Source organism: Desarmillaria tabescens, assembly GCF_030435595.1.
Source record: "Desarmillaria tabescens strain CCBAS 213 chromosome Unknown EV420scaffold_244, whole genome shotgun sequence".
Taxonomy (NCBI): domain Eukaryota; kingdom Fungi; phylum Basidiomycota; class Agaricomycetes; order Agaricales; family Physalacriaceae; genus Desarmillaria; species Desarmillaria tabescens.
The window spans coordinates 10,014-36,847 of record NW_026848543.1 but is presented as its reverse complement, the minus strand read 5'-3'; the positions used below and the strand labels follow the sequence as shown (position 1 = coordinate 36,847).

Genomic DNA, 26,834 nt, shown 5'->3' with positions numbered 1-26,834 from the left:
TCTTACACATCTCACTTATGCTACATGCTTCTCTCGTACGATCGCAATGGACTCATTCTCACAGTACTATTAATAGCTTATCCCCATGTATTTAAGTAGAGCCTCAGCTGGTCTAAAACCCAGCTTCGGCTAAGGTTTATTCTACCCAACTCAAAGCTCCCTGCTCCGCGACTATCTAAGTCCCCAATCGACTTCTATTATCTCCTTTGACCTCTAAGAGTATCGTCCACCGAAGTGTGAGTGGCGATCCTTAGTTGATCTGAGTCGATTATAGTTGGTTGTTGACATTTAGCCGAAGCTCGACACTTCGTTGCTCGACGTCGTATGTTGCCCAACATTATCCTAACCCTACTCTTCCTTGCGGTGCTGGGTTGGGTAGTGCCTTTTATACTGCGCGACCCGATCCTTCTGGTTTTGATCACCATCCTATGGGTGTTCATTCTGCACCACTTCATCCCCGCACCAATTATTGCGGCTCTGCTCTTTGTAGCCTGGACTGGTTACTTGAGAATCTGAGCACTTTCCACCCGATACCCTTCAAACTGACGCCATTCGTTGTCATCGTTCAAACCATCACGATCTCAGCCATCATCGTGCTGATCACGACAAGCGAACTCTACCCGGTCCTAACAGTTGCATGGTTAATCGTAACCGTCGGACTTTACGAAGGATAGACCAACATACAGATGCCCTTGTCCGACGCCATTCCCGCCATCTCCGCCGTTTTTATACTCTTTTTCTTATCCATCTTTTTATACCAGGTACATCGGTGCTGCCGCCAACAGAGGAGGGTCCATGCTCAGTTACCCTTCCATTACGTGCCCAGCATGCCAGCATACCCCCCTCCAATAATCTTTATCCCTGTGGCCTCACAACAAACTCTACACGATGGCCAACCCATCACGCCCAGGGGACCTGGAGAGTCCCTTTACGGATCGTCGCGATCCAGCTTGCGATCCTCTGAGTCGAGCACCGACTCCTACAGAAGCGCCACCGCCGAGTCAGTTGACTCTGTCGACATCACCGATACCCGGGGTGTATTCCTCGACCGAGGAGACTCGCCCCTACCAGGTCTCCTCGACCAGTCTCCAGTTGAAGACAAGTCAAGTACCGATGGAGCCAGAGGACAAAGCAATGGGTCTGTGGACGAGGGCAAAGAAAGCGCTGACACCGAGTTCGAAGGGGATGAGCTCACCGACCTCGAAAGGATCCGACTTGAAGACCTCCTCGGCGACCTCTACCCAGATGAGGAGGAAGATGCAACCTATACTGGAGACAACTGGGGTGGACGTTCCCAGACGAGGTGGACAGACGCTGACTGGAACAGCAAAAGAAGGAGGTACCAGGAACGTACCACAGGAGATGACTACAACGAAGATTCCGGAGAGCTTGCCCTTGGGGCCTCCGCCGCGACTACCGCCCGTACAGATGGAACAAGGACCGTTCCAGCTTCCTGGCCACCTAACAGGGGGGAGCCAGTCGCCTGGTACCCTCGCACAAGCTGGGTCTACACAGACATCAGGGAAGAAGCTCCTGTGGCCGGAAACGCACCCAGCAGGCACGAGCCTGATCTCCCCTGTGAAGCGCTCACGATCAATCCACTCCCTCCCGCCGTCTCCTCGAACGAGCAGGAGGATAGGGAGCTTCCCTGACTACGACACCGTGGAACTTGGAGCAATTGCCGGGGCTGGAGACCTCACCCAAGTCCCCGATTTCACCCCGTCGGTCGCAAGTCGAGCATTCGCCGACCCCATCCCTCTCAACCAGCGTCCATGGCCCCTTCTCTACCACACGCTCATCGAGTCCCTCCGACTCTCTCGAGATGCCCAGCTCACCCCAGAAGTCCAGGCCCGAATGGACAGAGCAAGAGCACATGACGCACGCATCCGTCGAGCAGAGATCGATGCCCTCCATGGACCCGATGGCCTCTGGGACCTCCCTCTCGAGCCCGACGCCACCCCTGCCGAGGTCGAGCGAAGAATGAGCATGGCAGCCCTCCGATACTCAGGAGCCATTCAGCGAGCAGGAACCAACCTGGAGGCAAGGAGAAGAGCCTGGAACTCCTACCAGGCTGAGATCAGCGATCTGGACTCGGACATCGGACGATGGAGGAGAAACAGGGAGATCGACCGCCTCGCCCGAGAGAGGGAGGCGACAGAGGATGCCCAAACCAGAGCCTCGAACAGACGGTGATGGAGGCGGTAAAGGAGATCCTCGAAAATAGGGTGACGGCAAGACCCGCCATCTTCGACTTACTCCCGTGGCATGGATTATACGAAATCATGATGGAAGACATGGAAAAGGACCCCCAATGGCTTTTCACCGAAGCCGGGGAAGACTATCGACACGCTAAGTACATGGGAGATGTATACCTGATGAAGAACATACTGGAAGTAGAAACGTGGCACCGGGCGGCAATTATCTGGAACCAGGTTCACCCAGAGATCAGCCAGCCTGGGTGCGAACCCTACCGACGCCCTCAGCCGATGCCCCACCCTCTCGAGACCATGGACTTCGCCGCGGGCAGAGGAGGAGATGATAATGGACACGCCGACCAAGACGAAGGGGCGGGACCCTCTCGCGTGGACAAGGGTAAAGGGTCGACAGTACCTCCTGTGCCACCTTCAGGACCCCCCGCGGGTCAGGGACCCCCCTCGTACTTCAGAGGTTACCCCCCTCCGGGTGACAATCCACGACTGCGGTCCCTCCCGCGACCGCCTAATCCACCAGTACCCCCTGTACCACCTCCACCGCCTGATCCTATTCCTCCCTGGCAGCTGGCCCCGGGAGCAGTCAATAACCCGTGGAACGACGTGAAGCCCAAGCTGATTACTCAGCCCGAATATTTCACCAGGGAATCCGCGGATATCAACCGCTTCCTTCATCACTGTGAGATGTACTTTCAGGTGTTCCCCATATACTACACGATGAACGACCAGGGGCAAAACCCGTATTGGATCACCTTCGCGCAGGGGTACCTATGAGACAAGGCGAAGGAGTGGTGGAACGACCAATACTATCGCTATCGGGACCTGCAGGGGCATTGGAGATTTCCAACGTGGGCAGAATTCTCCCACGACATTACTGTACAGTTCCGTGAGGTAGTGGAGTTGGCCATATGGAAGCAGGAGTGGAAGAAGGTCCGACAATCAGACTTCAAGTCAGCCATTGAATTCTTCGCGAAGTTCGAGCGCTTAGCTCACAAATGCGAGGAGTTCGGAGACGAGAAGCAGATGTTCGAAGCCATCGAAGCAGCGATAAGGCCAACGGTGCGGAATACGGTTATGCATGGGGACAATGAGTGCCCCACAACCTACGCACAATGGAAGACGTGCGTCTTGAGGATAGACGCTAACTACAGATACGGGGTCGCCCAAGGACTGGGTAATAAGTCCTCCTCGAACAGCGGTTCGGGTCGAGGCAACCAAAATCAACCATCACAGAAGGGAGGAGGGCAGAGTTCTAGTGGCGATAAGAAGGATGCCACGGGCACAACCTATGGGGGTGCCGGTCAGCCAATGGAAATCGACAAACTGCGGAGCGACAAGCGGTGCTTCAAGTGCGGAAATACCGGATGGAGCCAGGGCCATAAATGTCCGACAGACAAATCTAAGTGGCTCCCCGTCAAACTTCCCCCCCGCAAGAAAATCCCCACTCAGCGTCTACACCAGTTACTCGCCGAGGCAGAAAAAGAGGAGAATGGAAAAGAGATGAAGATCGAGGAGGTCAAGGACGATAAGTCGTCAAAAGACGAGCCGGCATTGAAATAAGCGATTCGACGACGTCAGCCAAGGACTTAGTTTCATTTGGTGCGTGCTCATGTACTTCTAGTCGGACTTATACTACGTATGTAGGTACTCTGTATGAACAATATACCAATCTTTTCACCGCGTTACCCATTGAAGAAACTAAGGAAGAAGAATCGCAAAACGCCAAAGGCGTAGGAGGGGATTTCCGCCGCTTGATGCAGCCCGTGTCCAGCAATGAACCCCTAGGGGCCAGTCCACCTCTGACACCCCCGCTTGACCGAACGAGGAAAGTGCTGGAGAACCCAGCCAGCGCCCCAGGTCAAGACAAGATGGACGCCAGACATGGTGGTCATCGCCCCGGCAGGGAGAATCGGCCGACGACTCTGAGAGACGGGCCTTCCACACAGGTTGTTCCTCTTCTCAGTGGTAGGAAAGCAGCTGAGGCGGGGAACCAAGGGGACCACCTACACTCAGTAGCAGCCTCACCCACAAACAGTGCCGACCCCCTTGGAGAGCCAATACGTGTGCGCCTACCTAGGGTTACCGAGAGTACCGCCGGCGTTAGGAATGAGGGTAAGCATGGATTAGCAGTGGAGGTTACAACGCTGAGCACAAGCGCCCTTGGCCAGGGCCGAACGCGGGGCAGCGAGCCCTCCTCCACCAACTTGACGGAAGGTGACCAAGTGCCGCCGAGGGGCCCTTTTCGGCCCGGTGACCAACTGCCACCTTGAGGCAAGACCTCTTCGGTCTCGTTAGAAGAAGTCAAAGACGAAGAAGCTTACCTACGGTCTGACATTCCGATCACCAAGCCCAAAGGGACGTCTCGTGTGACCCCTGAACCTAAACTCGTGCCCAAAACCAAACGAGCCATCCTAGACATGTACTATGAACCCTTTGGGACGCACTGGACATGCCAAGCCTTATGACTCGCCAAGGATGAAGCAGCGGCGTTTGCCACCCTGAAGCGCTGGATGCACCCCCGCAGAGTCGGGGAAGTGACGCGTGAGTTGTGGGATTCTCTTAAGGAGCAACCCGAGACGGCCCAGGAGAGCCGACGAAGATGGGAGTGGATGGAAGATTTAAAGAAACCCCCCATGTATATACGTGGAAGGAAGGGACGCAGTATATCTATTAATGTGCAGTTGGAAACCTTAGACACCCGGGACGTGCATGCCCTTAAAGCCCTTGTGGACAGTGGGGCTATGGGGAGTTCTATAGACCGCGACTGGGTCTGAGATCACAGGATCCACCTTAAAAAGGCGGCCCGACCCGTCCCGGTTTATAACGCTGATGGCACAAGGAATAAAGGCGGGGATATCACTGAGTATGCCGAGGTACGGCTACGAATAGGGGATCATGTGGAGAGGATCGAATTAGCCATGGTAGACCTGGGCTCCATGCCCCTGTTCCTCGGGCATGATTGGCTACAAAGGCACAACCTGCTGATCGATTGGAATACAGGGGCGGTTACCCTAGCCCACTGCGCCTGTCGCAAGATCCCCTTCCACCTACCGGATACAGACCCCTCATCATGCTGGGACGAATACGAGGAAGGGGATACCATTCTGGTGATAGACTTTGAAGAGGCCTTTCATGTACGAGCCATGGGGACCAAGGCCAACGAGTTAGCCGCCCAGGCCCACGCGAAAAAGGCGACCAAGTCCTTCGAAGAGATAGTGCCAGAGGAGTATCGAGACTTTAAAGACGTCTTCGATAAAGAAAGTTTCGATGAACTTCCCCCATGGAAACCTTGGGATCACGCCATCGAGCTAATCCCCAATGCCAATGCCAACTTAGACTGTAAGGTCTATCCTCTCAATCCAGCTGAGCAAGAGGAACTGGATAAATTCCTCGACGAAAACTTGTCCACTGGCCGTATTCAGGCTTCGAAATCCCCTATGGCATCGCCCTTTTTCTTCGTCAAAAAGAAGGACGGGAAACTTCGCCCGGTGCAGGACTACCGAAAGTTGAACGAAATGACTATCAAGAATCGGTACCCCCTCCCCCTCATCGGAGAACTAATGGACAGGCTGAAGAAAGCCAAATACTTCACCAAGCTGGACATGAGGTGGGGTTACAATAACGTCCGAATCAAGCGAGGCGATGAGTGGAAGGCAGCGTTTCGTACCAATCGCGGATTGTACGAACCCCTGGTGATGTTCTTCGGCCTCACAAACTCTCCCGCCACCTTTCAGTGGATGATGAATGACATTTTTAAGGACCTCATCGCAGCAGGGGAGGTGTCCATCTATCTGGACGACATCCTCATCGCCTCCAGGACTAAAACGGAGCACAAACGCATCGTACGAAAGGTGCTAGAGCGACTTCGAGAGCACCACCTCTTTCTCAAAGCCAAAAAATGCGAATTCGAGGTGGAAGAGACGGAGTACCTAGGGGTTATCGTCAGTGAAGGGAAAATCCGAATGGACCCGGTGAAAATCGCCGGACTTTTGGATTGGCCTGTCCTGAGGAAAAAGCAAGAGTTGCAATCCTTTCTAGGGTTTTGCAATTTTTATCGAAGGTTCATACGTGACTACAGTAAGCACGTCAAACCTTTAACCTCGCTGACAGGAAAAGTTGAGTGGAAATGGGGAGAGGCCCAACAAAAGGCATTTGAAAAGCTCAAGGAGCTGTTCTGAGAAGACGTGGTATTGGCCATACTGCTAGACGAAGGGAAGTTTTGAGTGGAAGCAGATTCCAGCGAGGGAGCAGTAGGAGCCGTATTATCCCAATGGCAAGACGAAAAATGGCGACCAGTGGCCTTTCTTTCCAAGGCCTTATCAGTTACCGAACGCAATTACGAAATCTACGATAAAGAGCTTCTCGCCATTATGATAGCCTTGGAGGAGTGGCGACAGTACCTCCTAGGAGCCAGGGAAGCTTTTGAGATTTGGACGGACCACTCCAATCTTCAGTACTTCCGTAAACTGCAAAAACTGAACCGCAGACAAGCCCACTGGGTGACAGAGTTGGTGGAATACCACTTCACGCTCCACCATAAGCCCGGGGTGCAGAACCGCAAAGCGGATTTGCTATCTCGGCGAGCGGACCATGACCAAGGCAAAGAAGACAACAAAGACGTGACTGTTTTGAAAGTCGAGCACTTCCGAGCCTTGATCATGCCTACCCCGGAAGAGTTACATGAGAGAATCAAGCTCGCCACTCACAATCCTCGTAAATGGGACCGAGGCATCTCCGACTTCCTCAATCACGAGAAGGGGGTTGTTCGAGATCAGGAGTTACTCTGGTACGACGGGCGCATTTACGTTCCCATGGACCGTCAACTACGAGGAGAGATCATAGCACTAAAGCACGACCATGTAACTGCGGGACACCCAGGGATAGAAAAGACCAAGGAGCTCATCCTACGAGACTACTGGTGGCCTCGGATGCGTCGGGAGGTGGAAGCATACGTTAAAGGATGCGAAACCTGTCAGCGAACCAAGGCGGATCGTCGCCCAAAAAAGGCCCTGCTTCATCTGAATGAAGTCCCAGTGAGGCCGTGGACTCATATTTCGGTCAACATGATCACCAAACTCCCCAACTCAAAGGGGTATGACTCCATCTTGGTCATTGTCGACCGGTTTTCCAAAACGATAATCCCAATTGCTTGTACAGAAGAACTCACCTCCCTCGGCTTCGCAAAAATTCTATGGGACCACATTTATGTGCCGTACGGTGTAATGCCTGAAAAGGTCATTTCAGATAGGGGAGCGATCTTCATGTCCAGATTCATGAAGGAGTTCTACGCTCTTATTCAAATTGCAGGTAACCCCTCCACCGCGTATCACCCTCAGACGGACGGACAGACCGAGCGCGTTAACCAAGAGATTGAAAAATACCTCAAGATGTTCGTGAACTACCGACAGGACAATTGGAGCGAGTGGTTACCGCTCGCCGCATTCACTCACAACAACCGAACACATTCGGCAATGGGTTTTTCCCCCTACAAAGTAGTTTTTGGAAGAGACGGGCAGGTCATCAAAATCGCCCAACGCCCAGACGTCGTTCCTGCAGCCTCGAAATTGGTCGAAGGAATTCAAGAAGTACAGAAAAAGGCGAGGGAATCGTTGGAGCAGGCAGCCAAATCTATGGAAAAGGCCTACAACAAACATAAAAGCAAGGCCATAGAATACCGCGTTGGCGACAAGGTGTGGTTGGACTCTACCAACCTAAATCTTCCACGGCCCACGAAGAAACTTGGGGATCGATGTGTGGGACCTTTCATTATTATAGCCAAGAAGGGTGCCTCCGCCTATGAACTCCAGCTCCCGGCGGCATGGAAAATCCATAACCGGTTTAACGAATCCCTGTTAACCCCATATCAAGCTCCCGAATTCCCCAATCAACCGCGCCCCGAAAGACCACCCCCGGAACTTATTGATGATGAAGAGGAATATGAAATCGAGGAAATCGTAGAACAGCGAGACAAAGTCATTGGGCACGGACGAACCTGCCGCACCATAACTGAATACCTAGTGAAGTGGAAGGGGTACCCCAACGAAGAGAATTCTTGGGTAAAAAGGGCCGACATGGCTAATGCGGAGGAACTGGTAACCCAGTACGAAGCCCATCTCCAAAGGATTCGATGGGAAGTAGATAACCGCGGAAAGACAGTTGGGATCGATAGCAAAGTACCCAAAAACAACATCGCTGCATACCACGAACCAGATACTCCCTGTCACACCGATGTCGAAACTGTCTACTCCTCCCTCTGCTCAGCCCCGGCGCACTCCGAGGAAATTAATGTGGTAGGAGAAGCCGATGCGTCGGATGCAGGAAGAAGGAACGGACCAATATCTGTGACCCCCTCGTTTCAACGCCTAGTGGTTGAAATCGCCCAATCCATGGACGAAGCCCTACAAAGGGACAATGCGAGGTACATCCGGGAACATCCCAGCGAAGGACACGAACCTCGAAAACCCCAGGTCCGTCGCCAAATAGACCCCAGGCTCGATGACCCACGCGTACGCGATGAATACCTAAAAAGACGCAAAATAGAAATCGAAGCATCACGTCACGAAGGGAGACCATACAAGAATCCGCAGATTCTGCTCGATCCTCCAGATGACGATGAATCCGACGTAAACCACCTGCAGAAAGTGGATGAAAACTGGGAGGATGATGAACAGAATTCTGACGTCTGGTCCTACAAATCGGCTCAGGAAGAGGAGGAGAGGTCTAATGACTCATTCGGGACAAAAGAGTCTTAAGCGGGGGGTAATGTTATGGTTTATCCTTTTTCTTTTCTTTTCTTTTCTTTTCTTACACATCTCGCTTATGCTACATGCTTCTCTCGTACGATCGCAATGGACTCATTCTCACAGTACTATTAATAGCTTATCCCCGTGTATTTAAGTAGAGCCTCAGCTGGTCTAAAACCCAGCTTCGGCTAAGGTTTATTCTACCCAACTCAAAGCTCCCTGCTCCGCGACTATCTAAGTCCCCAATCGACTTCTATTATCTCCTTTGACCTCTAAGAGTATCGTCCACCGAAGTGCGAGTGGCGATCCTTAGTTGATCTGAGTCGATTATAGTTGGTTGTTGACATGGGTGTTGGACCTCATCTCTGGCAAAGGTAGTGTGTCAGCATGCCGGAGTGACCCTGTAGTACCCGTTGGTGTTCAGTTACCAGCGATCAATGAAAACGACGTACCTCTTGAGTTTGAGGGGGAAGGAGAGGCAGATTGGTTGATGTTACTTGAGGATGCAGAATTCCTTGAGGAGTATGCCATGGCCATTTCAACGGCTGATGCTGAGGCATTAGAGCCATGCAGTCTAGCAGAAGCGAAGCGTCAACCTGATTGGCCTTTGTGGGAAGGTGCAATTCAGGAAGAGCTTGCTATGTTGAAGGCTGCAGGGACTTGGGAGATTGTCGACAAGCCAGTCGGAGCGAATGTCATGGGCTTGAAGTGGGTCTTTCGAATCAAGAAGGATGCTGAGGGAGGCATAGTCAAGTTTAAAGCTCGTTTAGTAGCACAAGGGTTCTCACAGGTACCTGGCGTCGACTATTTCGACACTTATGCCCCTGTTGCAAGGCTTGCATCCATCCGTTCTATCCTTGCCATGGCTGCAGCACTCAACTTAGAGCACCATCAGGTTGATATCAAGGGCGCATACTTAAACGGAAAGCTCACCAACAAAGAAATCATCTATATGCACCAACCTCCTGGATATCCTGAGCCTGGCTCTCTCCCTGGTCAGGTCTGTCATCTTGTAAAGACCCTGTATGGATTGAAGCAGAGTGGTCGTCGCTGGTACCAACGCCTCGTTGAGATTTTGGTGGAGAAGCTGGGCTTCAAGCAGTGTGACGTTGATCAAGCCGTGTTTTACAAGCATGAGGGCCGAAATCTGACTGTTATTGCTGTCCACATTGATGATTGCACTATTGCCGCATCGTCATTATGTCTGGTGCACAATGTGAAGGAAGGAATGGCAAAATACGTGGAAGTCACGGATTTGGGGGAGCTGCACTGGATTCTGGGCATTGAGATCACACGTGACCATGAGTCATGCTCCATTTCTCTCTCGCAATGCTCCTACATTGATGCCATCATCCGTCGCTATGGCTTCGAGGACCTCAAGCCAGTCTCCACACCAATGGATACCAATGTCCGCTTATCGTCTTTTCCTGCACCAGCCTCTACCCGGGAGATTGCGGCCATGAGAGACATCCCTTACAGGGAGTCTGTTGGATCCTTAATCTGGGCTATGCTCAGGACTCGCCCTGACATTGCGTTTGCTACAACAACTGTCTCGAAATTTTCATCGGCACCGGCAGAAGCTCACTGGAGAGCTGTGAAGCATATCTTCAAGTATTTGAAAGGCACGAGGGACTATCGGTTGACGTTTGGGGGAAATGGAAAGGTTCTGCAGGGATATGTGGATGCAGATGGAAGCATGGCCGAGGATAGGCATGCTATTACTGGGTATGCTTTTCTGCTGAACGGTGGAGCCTTTTCTTGGTCGTCTAAAAAGCAGGAGATCATCTCGCTTTCAACCACGGAATCTGAATATGTGGCCGCGACGCATGGATCAAAGGAGGTGCTCTGGCTTCGAAGCCTGCTCTCTCAGGTCTTTTCCCTGATTACTGAGGCGACGACTTTGTTCTCTGACAACCAGTTGGCCATTGCGCTCTCAAAGGACCACCAGTACCATGCTCGAACAAAACACATCGACATTCGTTTCCATTTCATTCGCTGGGTCATCAGTGAAGGCTCCCTTCGCCTCGTTTATTGTCCTACCGAGGATATGGTTGCCGATGCCCTTACCAAGCCTTTGCCTTCAGCCAAGGTGAAGCACTTTGCTGCAGAACTCGGACTCTGCTCCGCTTGAGGGGGAGTGTTGGATTTGCAAGCAGGAGCTCCGTCGTATCCCGTTGGCTGAGCTATATACCCCTTTATGTCAGGATGGACTTGGTTACCGTTATATACTAACTACGGACTGTCGGACACCCTCACCGCATTTCTGCTTATTGCTACGCTGTGTGAGGGTGAGTATCTGTTCATATTACTTCGTTTACCTTACTGATTGGTACCTATAGTCTACAATATAGCTAACAGTGTATACTATTAGGTACAGTGAATTACCACCGTGTTTCTGCTTATTGCTACGCTGTGTGAGGTCTACAATATAGCTAACAGTGTATACTATTAGGTCCTACGAACAAACGCATGTCACTTTCTTAGACAAGTGTGTCTTCAAACTGGATGCCATGGTTCGTCCAGGTCGGCAGTCTTCAAGAGAGCACGGATATCACAGTAGCATGAGGGCGAAAAGGAAAGAAGCACACTTTGTTTGCTCCTCTGCATGCCAAACAATCCCAGCATGTAGCGGGCCTGTGTACATGCGGTGTCTGGGGTACTGTAAACAGTTCCAGGCTTTCTCATAACCTTGATGGCCGTCCCTGCTTCACTAGTCCATCCCACATCCTCATTACTCTTTGCTGGAAAATCTTTCAACATGGGTCTGGCACAAGTATTCATCACCAAATCCATTGCCCAGCTACTTATGAGAAGATGGAGGATCATGATCCATATGATCAAGCTGGCAATTCATGTTGAGGATGGAGCAGTACAAAGCTTTGAGGGATGAGTCATTTTAATTCTCCATTCTAATACTGCAGGAAGGTTTCTTATTCCGATTTGATGAATGAAGAGCCCGGCCAAGGTACATCTCGACTTTATTCCATGTTCAGTGAAATACTGGTGGTATATATATCTCTTCATTGTCTGCTCCTCCAGCTAACATTTTATTTCCAGCAGCTCTTTCTTCCATTTTGTGTGACAATGGACCTTGGCAGTGTAGTCAGGCATTAGTTCATCAAACACCTTGTATCCGTACTGGAACCAGTGTTGGCCCAGACGAAGGCGTACACCCAGGCGTTTATTGGTCCATATAGCCCTCTCCAAGAATGAAATATATACTTATCCTCACTTTAGATTTTGAATTCTTCCAAGTCGTCTTTCAGTGATGTAATTTCAACAATCAATTTCCATGTCCCATTTTGTCTGATATACAGATAGCTGTCAAGATAACCCTCCCAACTGAGGCCTACTTCGTGTCCTGCATCATGGGGGCACCTGGAGATAATAGTAGAATGGGTTACACCAAAACTCATGAGTACCAATCCTTCTCCCTTCTCTTGCACCAGAATCCATTGACTAAATCTTCATGTAGGTAGATCAAACGGTATGCCAGTCCACCATCACTAAAAGGTAGTTCCCTTTCAGTGAGAATCTGTGCAATGGATATTTGTCTTTGCCACCAGATAATGGCAGGCATCTATGCTTCTCCCGTTGATGTCCTCCTTCCATTTCCTACCATCTGGATGCTTTTTGTGAACACCATCTTATTTGACATTGTAATACTGAGTTCTTCAAGTGCTCTCCCAATTTCAGCATGAAGTCAACACCTCCCTGCTCTCTCCTCCTCTGATATGACCTTGTACACTGCTGCCATCGTTGACAGCAGCTTCGGGTTTGCCAGAACGTGGCATACTCATTGATATTGTGACCAAAGTCACACCAGCAGGTTGATCACAGCTGTCTAGCATGGCAAGCCTGGTAAGCCTTTTTCTCACTGGCATTATCTTGTCTTTTGACTAACATTGAATTTCAAACAGATTTGGTTCACACTGTTCAGAACGTTCATGGGTAAGCAACATGGGGCAGTGTGCAACTGGTAATAACATTTTTTATCAGGCTCTTTTACTACTTCAAGGCCAAGGGCATGGCGGGTAACGGTTAGTGTAAAGGAAACAGTGCATTCGATAGTATTCTTTTCCTTCTCAACATGCTAACTAGTCTACCACAGTAATTACTCAAGCCTTGTTTGGCAGGGAAACATCTGATACCCTGTCCTCGACTTTGGAGACTACGAAAATGGCATGTCTGGAGGTGCATAAGGGGGCAGGAGAATGGTCAGTGAGAGTGTGGTTGCACTCACTAGCTTTGATGTTGATGAACCCCCAGGATAATGTGGGCATCATCAACAGTGATGAGGGGAGGAGTGCGTGACATGTCATGTGTGCAGATGCAAAATAGCGTCTGATCAGTGTGTGATCCATTATCCCAGTTGCTGCATTGTTGAGGGAATAGAAAACTCTATTGTTCAGAGTTGAATATGAGATCTTGTGTGTGCTGCATTGTATTCCCGCCTTTGTGTTCTGATCATCTCTTCCATCAGACTGCAAAGACAACTGCCCTCACTGAATGCAATTCACACTGAATTTTCCTGAAATGTCTATTATACATAATTTCTTTGTCCTTGTCTCACCCATATTTGTTGTTGCAAAGTTGGATATTCCTATTGAACTTTTTTAATGCTGAACAATGAAGGTTGGTGGTGTATCAGTTTTTATTCCATGTGGTGGCTCAATTGATACAGCCTTTCCTCTCGGTACCTTTGCCGTTTCACACATCGTCTACCTTCTCGCTCATCCACACAAACCATCAATTCGTTCAACGTTGGCAATCGCTATGACAAAGAAAGGCAAGAGGATGGCTTTGCCAATGCCAGCTGGTGAGTACTGGACATCTACTGCTGTTAGCATGTACTAATGCCTTGCAGCTCATCGTGTTAAACTGCAAGCTTCTGGCCTCAAAGCAGCTATGAAGAGTTCACAGGCTGACAGCGAAGCAACCTCTAAAGTATGGACCAAACAGAGGAGAGGTATGTTTTCGATTCCATAGATCAATTTAGCTGTCTGAAATGTTCAAACAGTTGATCATGAGGCAGAAATTCCCTGGACAGACAGCCAAGCCACCTATATTGAAGAGACCATCAAACCCGAGGTCATCTGGTGACTTCAGCATGAACCTCAGATGTTGAAAGCCTATAGAGACACCATGGTGGATAGCCTATTCAAAACTCTTGATGAGAATGGCGACCTTGTTCATGCTGGAATTGATGTATTTCAAGATGAAAACTATGAAGCTACTGGCGCTTACAGGGAGCTTAGGATTTTAGTACATACTTTGCATTCTACTGACTTGTGCAAACTGACAACTCCTCTACAGCAGATGAAGAAGAAGATCGACAACCTCACCACCTACCTTAGAGCTCGTGTTGCATCCAGCATTGCCGTTTCTGCCACCGTCTTGAAGTTGAAGCCAAACCTTGACAAGATTATTCGGTCATTTATGGACTTCACCAAACCAACCACTGCGAAGCAGATTTTCAAGGGTGAACATAAAGCAGAAATTTCACGTCGAGTGGTGGCACTCGTAGCTGCAGCAAAGAAAGAGTTCCCAGAAGATGGTTCTCATGATGAGGAGGGAGATGAGGAGGGCATTGGCAATGGTGTTAAAGGTGTGAAAGTGCAGGCCGAAGATTTACCTAGTGATGATGTGGATGAGGCTCACGATGAAGCAGAGTATGATCCTAGCACCACACACTCTGAATCCGATGATGACTCCGATGATGAGAACTCTGCCTACACATTCTGCACTGCTGACATCACAAGAGTTTGTGATGGCAATTTCAACCTTGGCACCGCCTACCAGGTTGTGCTAAGTTGCGTGTGGAAAGAATTGGATGAAGAAGAAAGAGCCAGAATTATTGCTAAGGCCAAATCCCAGATGGTCCATCATGACAAGTACGTGCTTCTCAGTTATGTAGTGCGATTCTGATGGAACTTTTTAGGAACTGCAAGGACTTTCCTTATCTTCTCAGGGACATGATGGACAGGTTGGCAGCGATTGATGGACAGGTTGGAGGCACTGAGATAGTAGTCCTCTATGCACTGAGAAATCCTGGAAATGCAGCACCCTTTCAGGCTGGACAGTGAGTTTATTCCGGTTTTCTACTCGGCACAGGTGTGCTTACATGGTATTTCCAGCAGTCTTTATGCACATGCGAACCCATCTTCTATGCGTCATTTCCATGATGCAGACTTCAAGAATGAATCAATCAAGTCATTCAATGATTTGGCAGACCTCTGGTCTCAATGGGGAGGGTCAATGTTAATAAACAGTACGTGTACTTTTCTTATGACTCATGAGTCACTCTTGATCTCAGATCAAAGGCTAATATTCTATCGTCAGACCTGCAAGACAACTCGGTACCGAGAAACAATGATGGACTTTGACTATTCACTGTTGATTCGGACAACTGTACACCCAATGATTTGATTATGCAGCTGCACAATTATCTCAAGGGTTGCTTTTGTAAGTACATTGATATATTCACTTTGTAGTCAGGCTTATCATGGTATAGGTGATGTATGGCTGGAAGAACTGTTCTATTGGGAAAGTGTGGTTGAATCGCCTGACAAATACTATGATACCGAAAAGTTTGTATTTCCCAATGGGGGATTTCACAGTCCTTTTGGCTTGAAGACAGGCCAGCTCTATGAGTTAGCAGGATATTTGAAGGGCTTACTAGAGCCATTTACATTTTGGAGGAAGCCTGAGATCTCTTCCGGGTCTGAGGATCTGCAAGTTTCCTCACATCTGAACTCGCCGCCGCCACCCTCACGTCTGACAATGCCAGATCTGCCTCTGGTGAATTCACATCCAATGACATCTATACCACCTCCTTCACATTCAGCAACACCCATAGAACCTTCTTTGCCTTCACGTCCAACAACACCAGATCTGCCTCTGGTGAATTCGCATCCAGCGACACCTGTACCACCTCCTTCATGTCCAGCGATGCCTGTAAAACCTGTTTTGCCCTCACGTCTGAGAACGCCAGATCCTCCTCCAGAAGGTCAACATCCAACAATGCCTCTGAGAAATGCCAAGAAGGGTGGCGCAAAGGGTAAAGGGAGGAAGGCAGTTCTGAAGTCACAGCTTCTGGCAGTGGAGGGGGGTGGTATGCAGACATGGAAAAGAAAGGTAACTGCACAAGCAGAGGATGCTCCACTTGCAAAAAGGACTCGGTGAGTTGTGTACTGCATTGAAGGGTTATACAAATCTAATAAATGAGTAGATCATGCAGCAAAGCCCTGGAATCCACTCTAAGGTGATGTAATATCCTGTTTAACATGTGGTCGAGTGCTGATGGTGAACTACAGAGCTCAAAAACCATCATCATCAAAGGCACCAATGTCAAAGAAAGTGCCAGCGTTAAGGTGGAAATAACCTGGGGGGGGGATGATTAAGGATGGTGCTTAAGTATGAGGATTAAGCATGGGAATTAAGTATCTTTTGTAAACGTTGTTTCATTTGCTCTATGATTAAAGGGTTGTATTAAGCATAGTGATTAATCTGACATGATTAATCTAACTGACTTAAACAGGCAGCTTAAGTGTCCGCTTAACCAAGATAGAGAAATTAAGTAGTCTTTTGGATTAGGACCCCATTCTATTAAGAAGATTATATACGGCGATGGAAAACTTGAGCCTAAATCAAAGAAATTTACCTTTATTGGGTATCTTGATGGACCAAAGGCTGTGAAATATTATGACCTGAGACTGCAACAAATCTGAGTCTCAAGAAATTTCATATTTGCAGAGCCATCAAAGGCTGTGGACATTGAGAAAACTGACAATATGAGGCTTGAGAGGGAGACAGGGAATAGCGATCCTCAATTACCTGCTGAAAAAGAGAAGTCAGCCAATAAAAAGAAGGAAGAGACACAGAAAATGGCACCAACAGTGTCAACTTCCTCGAGGACTCTCAGAATCACATCTGCACCCTCTCAATCACCTGAAACTGATGGACAGTCATGGGGAATAAAGAGATATCCTCACAGATTTGTATCCATACTGTATACCATATGAGCATGGCTGCTAGACTGGTGTACTAAACAATTTGAGATGCTACATGAGAATCCTTATCAGAAAAATGCCATTTTCAGTCAGTTTAGGAGGCATGCTATGATATCATTCTTTCTTCAAGGCAAATGTTTGAGTCATCAAGGGCTGCAATAGATGGTAAGATGAATGAAAATGATTTTTAGATGCTTTAATTCATGTCAGAAAGAAAAAACAGGATTCAAAAGTGCCATCTCCCATCTGGTTGCACTGCCACATACAAGCAACATATATACAACTATTGTAATGTGCATGCTGATAAAACTCCAACAAACCACATTTCAGAATCCTACAGATTCCAATTCCCAGTTTCTATTTCATATTCTATTTTATATTTCATCTCTCCATTGTAATTTATCAATAGTCCAACATTAGTAGTGAATATGTCATCAGACTCCATTGGCTACTGACTGGTAGAATACAATCTCTGACAACCCTAGAATGTAGAACACTCTGAGTCGGAACTAGATCGGACTCCTAACTAGTATATAAACCTTAGAATTACACTGTAGATACTCAGTTCGAATATCAACTTGGTTCAGCCCAATCTCTCTCTCTGACTCTCAGTTAAACTCTTGTTCTCCAGTCCACAGAACTCTGATCTGTTGGACTTATCTCTTACCTCATCTCTGTCACTCTATGGACCTCTGTCTGTGTTCATCTTAAGGCTTCAGCTCTGGGGTGATATTGCTAATAGCTTTGCCTATGCCTGATATATTCTGCAGCTTTCTGCTACATACAACCTCTGCCACATTTCTATTGGCATGATCCTAACAGTATATTCGAACTCAAACCCTTGAGTCAAAATTTTCTTCCAAAATCATGTCTTCTACTTTCACCTTTCCTCCAGAAACCAACTGCAACTCTACAGCCAACAACTGAACCTACACCATAGAAGATATCCCTGCTTCTGCCTCGAAAGAGGGTTGCCTTTCCTTTGGATCAGATTCTGCTCCCTCCCAATGCTCCTGTAGGGAAACCTATCTGCACAGTGGTTTTACTATTCATCAATCTGATGCTAACAGATTGCCTAACCCCTTCTTAGCCCAACAATCAGAATCCAATGGCTGGGGCAAGTACTAAAATGATCCCCTGTGGAATCTGCCTACATCCTTGTTCAACAACATCTCAGACCAGAATGAGGAAAACAACCAAGAATGGCTCGTGTTCACCTGGAAATTTTAGGCCTGACAGTCTGATGTCAGCCTTACTGCTTGGCATCTTTTGCCAGTGGTATATGATTGTACTTTTGAATACTATTATTGTTGTGAATGTGGGCTTTGGCAGTTATACACTCATTGTGGATGTATCACAATTTATCACAATTTCTTGACTTCAGTGAGTTAGATGACATTGCCAGTCAATATCCATTTTTATGGCTTAATGTACAGCTGGCCAGTGTCTATAAAAATCTGCTTTCTCATCCATCTCTATCATGGCACCCCCCCATGACCAAAAAAAAACAGTCCATGGCCTTCACTTCCAAAACCTCTAGTGCCAAACACCAACAATCTTCTGCTCAGCTCTTGTCTCAGCCACTGAAGGGTACCAAGCACAAGAAGAAGAGGTCCATGAAGTGCAAGCACAATGAATTGGACAGTGAAAGCAATGTGGTTGCAGCAGGCAGCAACAGAAACAAGCACAGAACCAAGAAACAAAGGTCGGAGTTAGAGGAAGATGCACTGCAGGACGAAGATGAGAATGTGGTCCTCCTAAGTAAGTGGTTTGTTTGTTTTCATGCTCGAGGCTGACAGTGCACATAGACAAGGCTATGAAGAACTGGACCTTGTCAGTCTATGATCACTTTCACCTGCCTCCTGAAATCAAGAGGGATGCAGAGGAGGATGTGAAGTATGTCTTCACATGCAAGAGGTGTGTCCAGCCTGTCTTCCTCTTCAAATTTCTGTCACAGTTGACATCCAGGCATCACCACATCCATTTGATAACCTTTATCAATGGTTTTTCTCACTATAGTTGAAGTTGCCACATATCTGACTGCATGCCAGGCACAGAAGTATGCACACCCACAGTTGCAAGGACAATAGCACCAGTAATCTTAAAGGGCATGCTGAAAAGTGTGACTTCCAAGCCCAGCAAGACAGAAGTGGTCCTTGGCAGCAGAAGATTGGCGAGATTGCATCAAAGTATATGGGTGGTGAGTTCCGCTACTTGATGGTGGAGTGGTTGATGCAGTGCCACTGGCCCAACACCATTATTGAGGATGTGCTATTACAGAAGATTTTTCAGTTGCTCAACCCTGTGGTGAACATCCACTCAGATATCATGGCAGGCCACAATGTCAAGGAGATATATGAAGTCTCCAAGGAGCAGCTGAAACGGATGCTCAAGGTATGTTCACATCTGTCTCAAAATACATGTTTCATTGAATGTCATACAGGAGCATGATGATCACTTCCACATTGCATTTGATGCATGGTCAGTGCTGAACCACAACAAGTTTTTGGGTATTGTGCTCGTCTGATGCCATGATGGGTACATTGAGGTCATCACCCTGGATCTGATCGAGTAATTACATCTGCTTAGTCTCCTTGCCTCTGCTGATCCTTGCAAAGGCTGACAGATGCACACATGGGGAAGTACCTCACCAAGAAAATCTTTGACATTCTTAGAGAGTATGATCTGCTGGAAGACATACTTGGGCAAGCCGGCAACAATGCCTCTAACAACAATACTACCTTGGATCACCTGGAGCACATGTTCAAGGAGCTGAGGAAGGCCATCCTGACTGGCCATCATACCCAGATACAATGTTTTGCTCACATTCTGAACTTGATTGTGAAGGTATGTGTGTTCTTCTTGTTTGCTGCTGTGCAATGTTCAATGCTTGTCATGTGGTAGGCCATCCTGTCCCAGTTCAAGGCAAAGCATCAGGTAAAGAAGGCAACCGATGATATGCCATCTACATGTTCACACCTAGATTTTGTGATTTTATAACAATACTATTGCAGATCTATCCTATACTAGTCATATATCAAAGGCTATAGTTGAGACTTTGGACTGATAGTCAAGTTAGCATGCTACTAGTTGAGTCAGGACTTAGGAATGATACCACTAGTGGGTCAGCCCTACCAGCCGACCAGACTAGTGCCTCTAAAGCTAGTATGACTTAGTAAAATATGGTCACTAGTAGAGAGTACAGCTGCTAGCGCCCAAACAAGAAGTAAGAACCCACAACAGATCTCAACTATTCAGTCACTAGTGGACCGATCTGGGCATGAACACCTAAGTTAGGATGACTAGTCACATGAGCACTTCAGAAAGGACTTAGAAATGAACAAGTAAAGGCCTAACCCTTAGCCCAGATCCAGATAGTGTGATACAGATCCCATACGATTGGTACTAGTATAGCTGGGCTGCACCCTGATCACAATCGAGCAGTTGCTACAGGCATGGTTACCTGACTATTTGTATAGCCATATCACTAGTGAAGCACTGCTGGGCAAAGGGTATGGAAAAGATCAATAGCGGAGGCTCTAGGTCCACTATCCGACAGAAAAAACAGGCTAGGCCGACTATTGCATGATTGCTCACCATTATTTGTGACTAGCCAAGACATCCTTACCAATATTACCCCTAAGGAATCTATTTATATTTATTCTGTACCTGTCTCTATAGTATATAAGTAGTAGTAGAAGGGGTGGCCTCGCAAGCTAGACAAGCCAGCCCTGCGATTGTGACCTACTAGTCAGTATCCTAGTGCCCCAATTTAAGGCTTTTGTGCTTAACCTCGATGAAGTGTCTACTAGTTGCTTAGTCACCTATAGTATTGAACAAATTAAAGTGTCTTAAAGTTGCTATTCTGCTTTGGAGTGACTCAGAGCATTTCAAAGTTAGTTAAAGTATTTGTTCTTAAGCTAAGAGTGCCACTAGTCAAGCCTAGGGTACTACTAGTCAAGTGTAGACCACTTGTGAGACCCAGTATTTGGCCCAGAGTGCCACTAGTTTCAAAGTATCAGAGTTAGACTGAGTGCAGTTGCTCAACCCAAGTCACTATTCATCCAATCATGTCTTAAACCCTGCTAGTGCAAGTATTACATCTTGTGTAGCTCACTAGTACCAAATATATGTCTTTAAACAATCTTTTCCTGATTTATTGAAGTCTGCAGAGTGCTTCTATTGTACTCAAAACACCCGAACTCAATATTATTGGTGATTTGTGTAGAGTAGTAGAGGGTTTTGGTGTTGTGGTATTCATATCCATCCACTAGCCTTTTGTCACTTGCTGTTACCGAGCACATCACCAATGCTGATGACCAAGCTGGAGGAGAGGATTCTGATGTGGATGAGGTTGAGGATGATGAGGATGATGCATTGGATGCTGATAAAACTGCCACTTTGGAGGACCTTTGCAAGGACCTGGAGGATGAGAAGAACTGCATGATTGACAAGGAATCTGACAATTGCCCAGAGGTCATCAATCTGACAGTGGATGAGGTCAATCTGGGAGTGTCAGCACTGACCAAAGTAGGTTTCTCTCATGAAATGCATGGCCAATCAAGTTTATCTTACAATTAGTTAGTTATTAAAGCTCAGCAAACAAATTTTCCATAAGAATCTGCTGCAAGTATGTCTTGAAAGCCTCTGCAAGAAGCAAGGCATTTCTGTCCTCAAGATGATTTGCCACATCATCACACACTGGAACACAACTTTCAATGTTATCGATAGAGGGGTTGCACTATGCCCAGCCCTCAATGCGCTATGCATGGAGCATGAGCATGAGCATAACAAGGGCAAACCACCATTGAAGCAATTAAAACACTTTCTGCTGTCCGATGAGGAATGGGAGGTGCTCATGCAGCTGCAGCTAATTTTGGAGGTATGTCTGAGTAATGATTATTTGTTTTACATTTGTTTGACTGGGGCAGCTAGATATTTCTCAAGGCAACAGAGCATATCTCACGTTCAGCAGTTCCACTGTTGCATGAGGTCATACTGACCATGGACAGCATCACTAAGAAGCTCAAAAAATACCTCAAGGATGCCACTCTTTACCCGGCTGTGTGCGCAGATGTTGCCCATGGTCTGGCTATCACTGACAAGTATTACTCAAAGACTGATGAATCCATCATGTGAAAGCAATGAGTGAGTGTGTGAGCTATTGAGCATTATCTATCTGACAGTGGTATAGTTATGCATCCGAGATACAAACTTGGCTACTTTAGACAGCAGGGCTGGCTGTGTGAGTGGATTACAACAGCAGAAGAGTCCACTCGGAAGACTTGGACAATGTACTACTTGCCAACAGTCTCTGAGCTGCCTGATACGCAAACTGTGGTAGGTGTTCAACATCTTGTGGCTAACGAGATCTAAATTTGAGCATCTAACACAGAATAAAAATGAGGATCTGTTTGCCAATGTCAACAACTATAGTTGTAGCACCAAAGGAGATGTTTTGAAGTGTATATCACTGATCCGCTGATGAGCCTAAACTTTCATCGCAACGGCAAAAACCAAAACTCTAGAGGAGTTCATGGCAAATGGCATGTAGCGGCAATAAAGGCTTTGTTGTTGTGCAAGTGTTTCGGTGCACCTCCATGCGATGAATTCCTCAAGAACACAAGTATACACTGCGACTTTTCAGTCAGTGGAGTAGTACCCTTAACGAATGAGTACTAGAAAGCATTGGCTGTAAGCTGGGAAGGGTCTCAATGTACGAGAAGGAATGGAATCTGATATAACTGGGAATACTGGCAAACCATGAATGAAGCAATGGCAATTAACTAGTAAAAGCCATGGCAGAATTGGCAGAATTAATGGAAATGCCATCAAAGAGAAATACTGTTGGCAAGATAACAAATACCGTGACAGCAAGAGACGAAGACTGTAGTCGAGAAACTGGCGGTAAAGCGAAGAGAGACTGGCTGGTGGAAATATGATGAGAGACTAGCAGCAGCAAATGATGACTGAGACTGGGTGAGGATGAAACTGAAACTATACTGAGGTTAACGATGACAAAACGAAACTTATACTGATCCTGAGTCTACACAGAGACTATCCTATTCTGAAACTGATGGCAAGATAACAAATACCGTGACTGACAATCCTAATCTGTGTCCACACAGGGATGTAACTGTACTGAGCTGAACTGGGGTGAAACAATGGCGACGTAGAAAGTGAAGGCTGGTAAAATGATGCTGGCTGGTGAAAGTGAAACAATGCTGGCAGAATAAAAGATAAAAGCGAGTTGTGGACACGAAATTCCGTGTATTGGCACAATATGATCATACACCAATACCGTTAGAAGAAAAGCCATGACAGAGAGTATAACTCGGAGTGACTATGCTGTTATTGTCTGTCTCCTAGTGAGTACAAGCGGTGATGGTGGTTGATAACATGTGCGATAACTAGTGTCCAGTAACTTCTGTCTAGCTACTACTACTACACTAGCTTTTATACTACAAGTCTGGAATAAAATTAATATACTTGAAACGAGTTCTTAGTAAGTCCTTAGTACATAGATTGGTAAGAAATGATACAAAACACATGCTCCCAGAGTTCTAAAGTAACAGCACCCACACGATTTTACTGCGTATAGACTTAGTGATCAGAAAGAATTCCACCGACATGCAGACTCTTGGGCTGCTGTGTTGCTGCAGCAAAGTACACTGAAGGTAGTACACTGAAGTAGATGTGTGCGGCATTTGTCTTAGCATTGTAACAGCCTTAGTAAAGCTGGTGGAAAGGTCACGGTATTAAGTCCTTTGCTGTGGAATAGGTATTTTGGCTGTGGCATTCTATTAAGTGATGCTTGATGCTGATGTCAGTGATGGCTGTGCTGAGCGATCAATGATGGTCCTAATTCCATGAGATCTGCAATCAAGTGCCTGGCGGCAATAATGAAGTGGCACATATTGATGTGGAATACAAGTTGGGATGGATAGTTTGGCGGTAAAAGTGGGTATTGCCGCAACTGCAATTGTTGACTTAGTGAAAGTCCGCTAAGTGGACAAGGCATTTATTATAATGCTAAAATCCATGAATTCTGAGCATACAGAGCCTTGAGGCTCATCACCACCAGCCAACTGTGGTGATCCAATTATACATTGGAGTGCAAAGTTGGACAAATGTGATGCAAAGTTAAAGAAGGTCATCACACCAATGGGCACCCTTGCAAGAATGGCACTCGATTTTTTATCAGCACCTGGTATGTCCTTTCATGTCAAACAATGATGATACTGATTATTGATATATATGATTATAGCCACATTGACAGATGTGGAACAAGTCTTCTCTTATAGTGGGCTTGTTGTTAATAAACACCACCATAATCTATCTCTGGAGTCAACACGTGCAAATGTGATACTGAATTCTTGGGGCAAGGTTGAGGGTCTGATACCAAAAAAGATTCTTGTTAAGAAGTTCAACAAGAAAGTGTTGTGTCCAAATAATGGTGGGGGAGTAAAGAAGTCTGTTCACATTGTAGAGGTCTTGGATAGCACTGGTGATGAGGACACTGATGAGGAGGAATCTGGAAGTAGTGAAGACAGTGATGAAGAGTAAACATAATATATTGGTTGTATTAGGTATGGGTAATTGACAGGTATTCACACAGGTATTCGTAGGTGCACACATGTACCTGGATGAGCACAGGTACCTGTCACAAATACAGGTACCCGTGGTGCAGGTCAGGTCATCCATGCCACAGATGCTGGCATGGATGATGAGTATGGCTTTTGAGCTGTGGGTACCTGCAGTCATGGATATGGATGTACCTGAGTACACAATCATGAAGGTCTCTAAGCTAGAGTGAGATCTGGCTCATGCACAAGGAGAGATCTCAAAGGCACAAGCAGAGATACATAGTCTTTGAGATAAACTCCAGGCTTTCCAGTTGAAATGCAAAGAGCTATGGAGTAAGCTGGTGGATTGCTTAGGAGAGAAATGGAAGTATAACAAATGTTGCAAATGTGCAGCAGGTATGCTTGCCCATGCAGTCAAGCATTCATGTCAAAAATCATTAAAATATTCTGCAAAAATCAGCATCACTAAAAGGGGTATTTATACAGCACAGGCACATCAAATAGCCCAGTTCCTAGTCAGTACTGGATGCTCAGAGAAGACAGTCAGAAGAGTCATTCAATCTGTGAGCACAATGATGGGAACGATGATTAAATGGAGAATGAGTCAATGCACAGTTTAATGGTGCATTACTGAAGGTGGACTTGCAGCACAAATGCAGGCTGGCCATGAAATGGCAAAAGCAAAATGTACATCAGTGAGTTATCTGATAGTTATGAATTGATCTAAATGGCCTACAGATTTAATGTTCAGCAGTGATGGAACAACTCACTGACATACTAACTATGAACTCTTGGTGTTGATTCATCTATTAGTCATTCCAGTGAAACACAGCTCACTAGTCTTCAAAACTGACTCGATGAATGTGCTCAAATCTTTAATGCTAGTCTATTAGCTCAGCATGAGGCTATGTTTTTTTCTTGAGATGACTTCATCGTAAAACTGCATGGTACCAACAGTGATTATGCAGCAGACCAGAAGAAGAATAATACCCTACTTCATGCCTGAAAGAAAAGATGAACAGAATCAGTGCTTAGGCGAAAAACAGATGTCGGAGCTAGAGTTTCCTGACCTGATCAAGCTTCTCATGGCTATGAAGGAAGCAAGAATTGATGAGCTTGGCAGGGTGGAAATTTGGGAAAACCTCTCACCAGAAGAAAGGCTATGATATGACAAGAAAACAATGCTATCATTGACTCGAGAACTCGGTGGTCAGGAGTATAACAAAATCCCTGATCTCAAGAAATGAAAGTTTGACTTATTCTTGTAGGGCAGGTGCTATATGCACAAAGATCTAAATACAGTGAAGGGAGGAGACAAGGCAATCAGTGAATTTTGGAAATCAAAAGGACTTATGCTGCTAACTCTCCTTGCAAATAAGAATAATGCAGCTGTTCTTGTCTCGACATCTGTTGGAGGAGAGCACACAGCTGCTGAAATTCACATGGAAAAAGTTTCTGGCCATGGTGATATCAAGACAATGATGCTTGGTGGCCTTCTTTTCCATCACAAAGATGACAAGAAGGGCCAGCAGGACACATTCTTGTGGTTCTTCAGGTAGAAACTGGGTTGTGACATGGCTTATCCTGGGATGAGCAGTACACGCTATCAATCTAACTGTGATGGAGCTGAATTCATCATTCTCCATCAATTGCTGTTGATCGAATTCATAGACACTGTCTGCTACAAAAAGGACAAAGCAGGACTTACCAATCTTGAGAAGAATTCCTTGGCTGCAATTCAGGATGAGCCAACAATTGTTGAACTGTTGCTACTTGCCAAGTATAACATGGTCTTCAGCCACTTGTACATGTGGTATGTGCATAGTCCTGGAGTATGTTAGGATCATGCCAATAGGATTGTGGCAGTAAGTGCATGTAGTGAAATGCCATGGGATGCGTCGGGCATAGGTGAAACTATTAGCAACGTCACCCCTGAGCTGAAGCCCTAAGATGAGTATGGATGGAAGTCCATGGAATGATAGGGAAGGGTTGGGAGATAAGTCCACTGGATCAGAGTTCTGTGGACTGGAGGACAAGAGTTGACTGAGAGTCAGAGAGAGAGATTGGGCTGAACCAAGTTGATATTCAAACTGCATATCTACAGTGTAATTCTAAGGCTTATATACTAGTTAGGAGTCTGATCTAGTTCCTACTCAGAGTGTTCTACATTCTAGGGTTGTCAGAGGATGTATTCTATCAGTTGGTGGCCAATGAAGTCTGATGACATATTCGCTACCGATGTCAGGCTATTGATAAATTAATATGGAGACATAAAATATAGAA

The 26,834-nt window shown here is 46.8% G+C and overlaps 5 protein-coding genes across 5 annotated transcripts; all 5 read left to right on the top strand.

The window, feature by feature from the left end:
- Nucleotides 1-12,802: 12,802 nt before the first annotated feature.
- Nucleotides 12,803-16,356, top strand: EV420DRAFT_1489357 (uncharacterized protein; the record flags this gene model as incomplete). Its single annotated transcript, XM_060470688.1, has 15 exons — nt 12,803-12,814; nt 12,874-12,932; nt 12,953-12,993; nt 13,065-13,174; nt 13,223-13,259; nt 13,638-13,772; nt 13,821-13,922; nt 13,974-14,052; nt 14,110-14,218; nt 14,270-14,847; nt 14,895-15,035; nt 15,094-15,224; nt 15,391-15,418; nt 15,448-16,134; nt 16,251-16,356. 15 exons carry the CDS (start codon nt 12,803-12,805, stop codon nt 16,354-16,356), a joined length of 2,355 nt encoding a protein of 784 aa, XP_060321493.1.
- A 2,102-nt stretch (nt 16,357-18,458) lies between these two features.
- On the top strand, nt 18,459-22,104 carry EV420DRAFT_1489356 (uncharacterized protein; the record flags this gene model as incomplete). Its single annotated transcript, XM_060470687.1, has 8 exons — nt 18,459-18,726; nt 18,765-18,882; nt 19,017-19,359; nt 19,870-19,902; nt 20,380-20,477; nt 21,240-21,495; nt 21,584-21,847; nt 21,901-22,104. The coding sequence occupies 8 exons, from the start codon at nt 18,459-18,461 to the stop codon at nt 22,102-22,104; spliced, it is 1,584 nt and encodes a 527-aa protein (XP_060321492.1).
- A 2,034-nt stretch (nt 22,105-24,138) lies between these two features.
- EV420DRAFT_1234592 (uncharacterized protein) lies at nt 24,139-24,402 on the top strand (the record flags this gene model as incomplete). Its single annotated transcript, XM_060466570.1, has 2 exons — nt 24,139-24,175; nt 24,233-24,402. Coding segments are annotated over 2 exons (207 nt in total), but the record flags the coding sequence as incomplete, so codon positions are not given.
- Nucleotides 24,403-25,825: 1,423 nt separating this feature from the next.
- EV420DRAFT_1283611 (uncharacterized protein) lies at nt 25,826-26,110 on the top strand (the record flags this gene model as incomplete). The annotated part of the gene is made up of 1 exon (XM_060468319.1): nt 25,826-26,110. A coding segment is annotated over one exon (285 nt), but the record flags the coding sequence as incomplete, so codon positions are not given.
- A 3-nt stretch (nt 26,111-26,113) lies between these two features.
- On the top strand, nt 26,114-26,305 carry EV420DRAFT_1231477 (uncharacterized protein; the record flags this gene model as incomplete). Its single annotated transcript, XM_060466542.1, has 1 exon — nt 26,114-26,305. A coding segment is annotated over one exon (192 nt), but the record flags the coding sequence as incomplete, so codon positions are not given.
- Nucleotides 26,306-26,834: the final 529 nt, after the last annotated feature.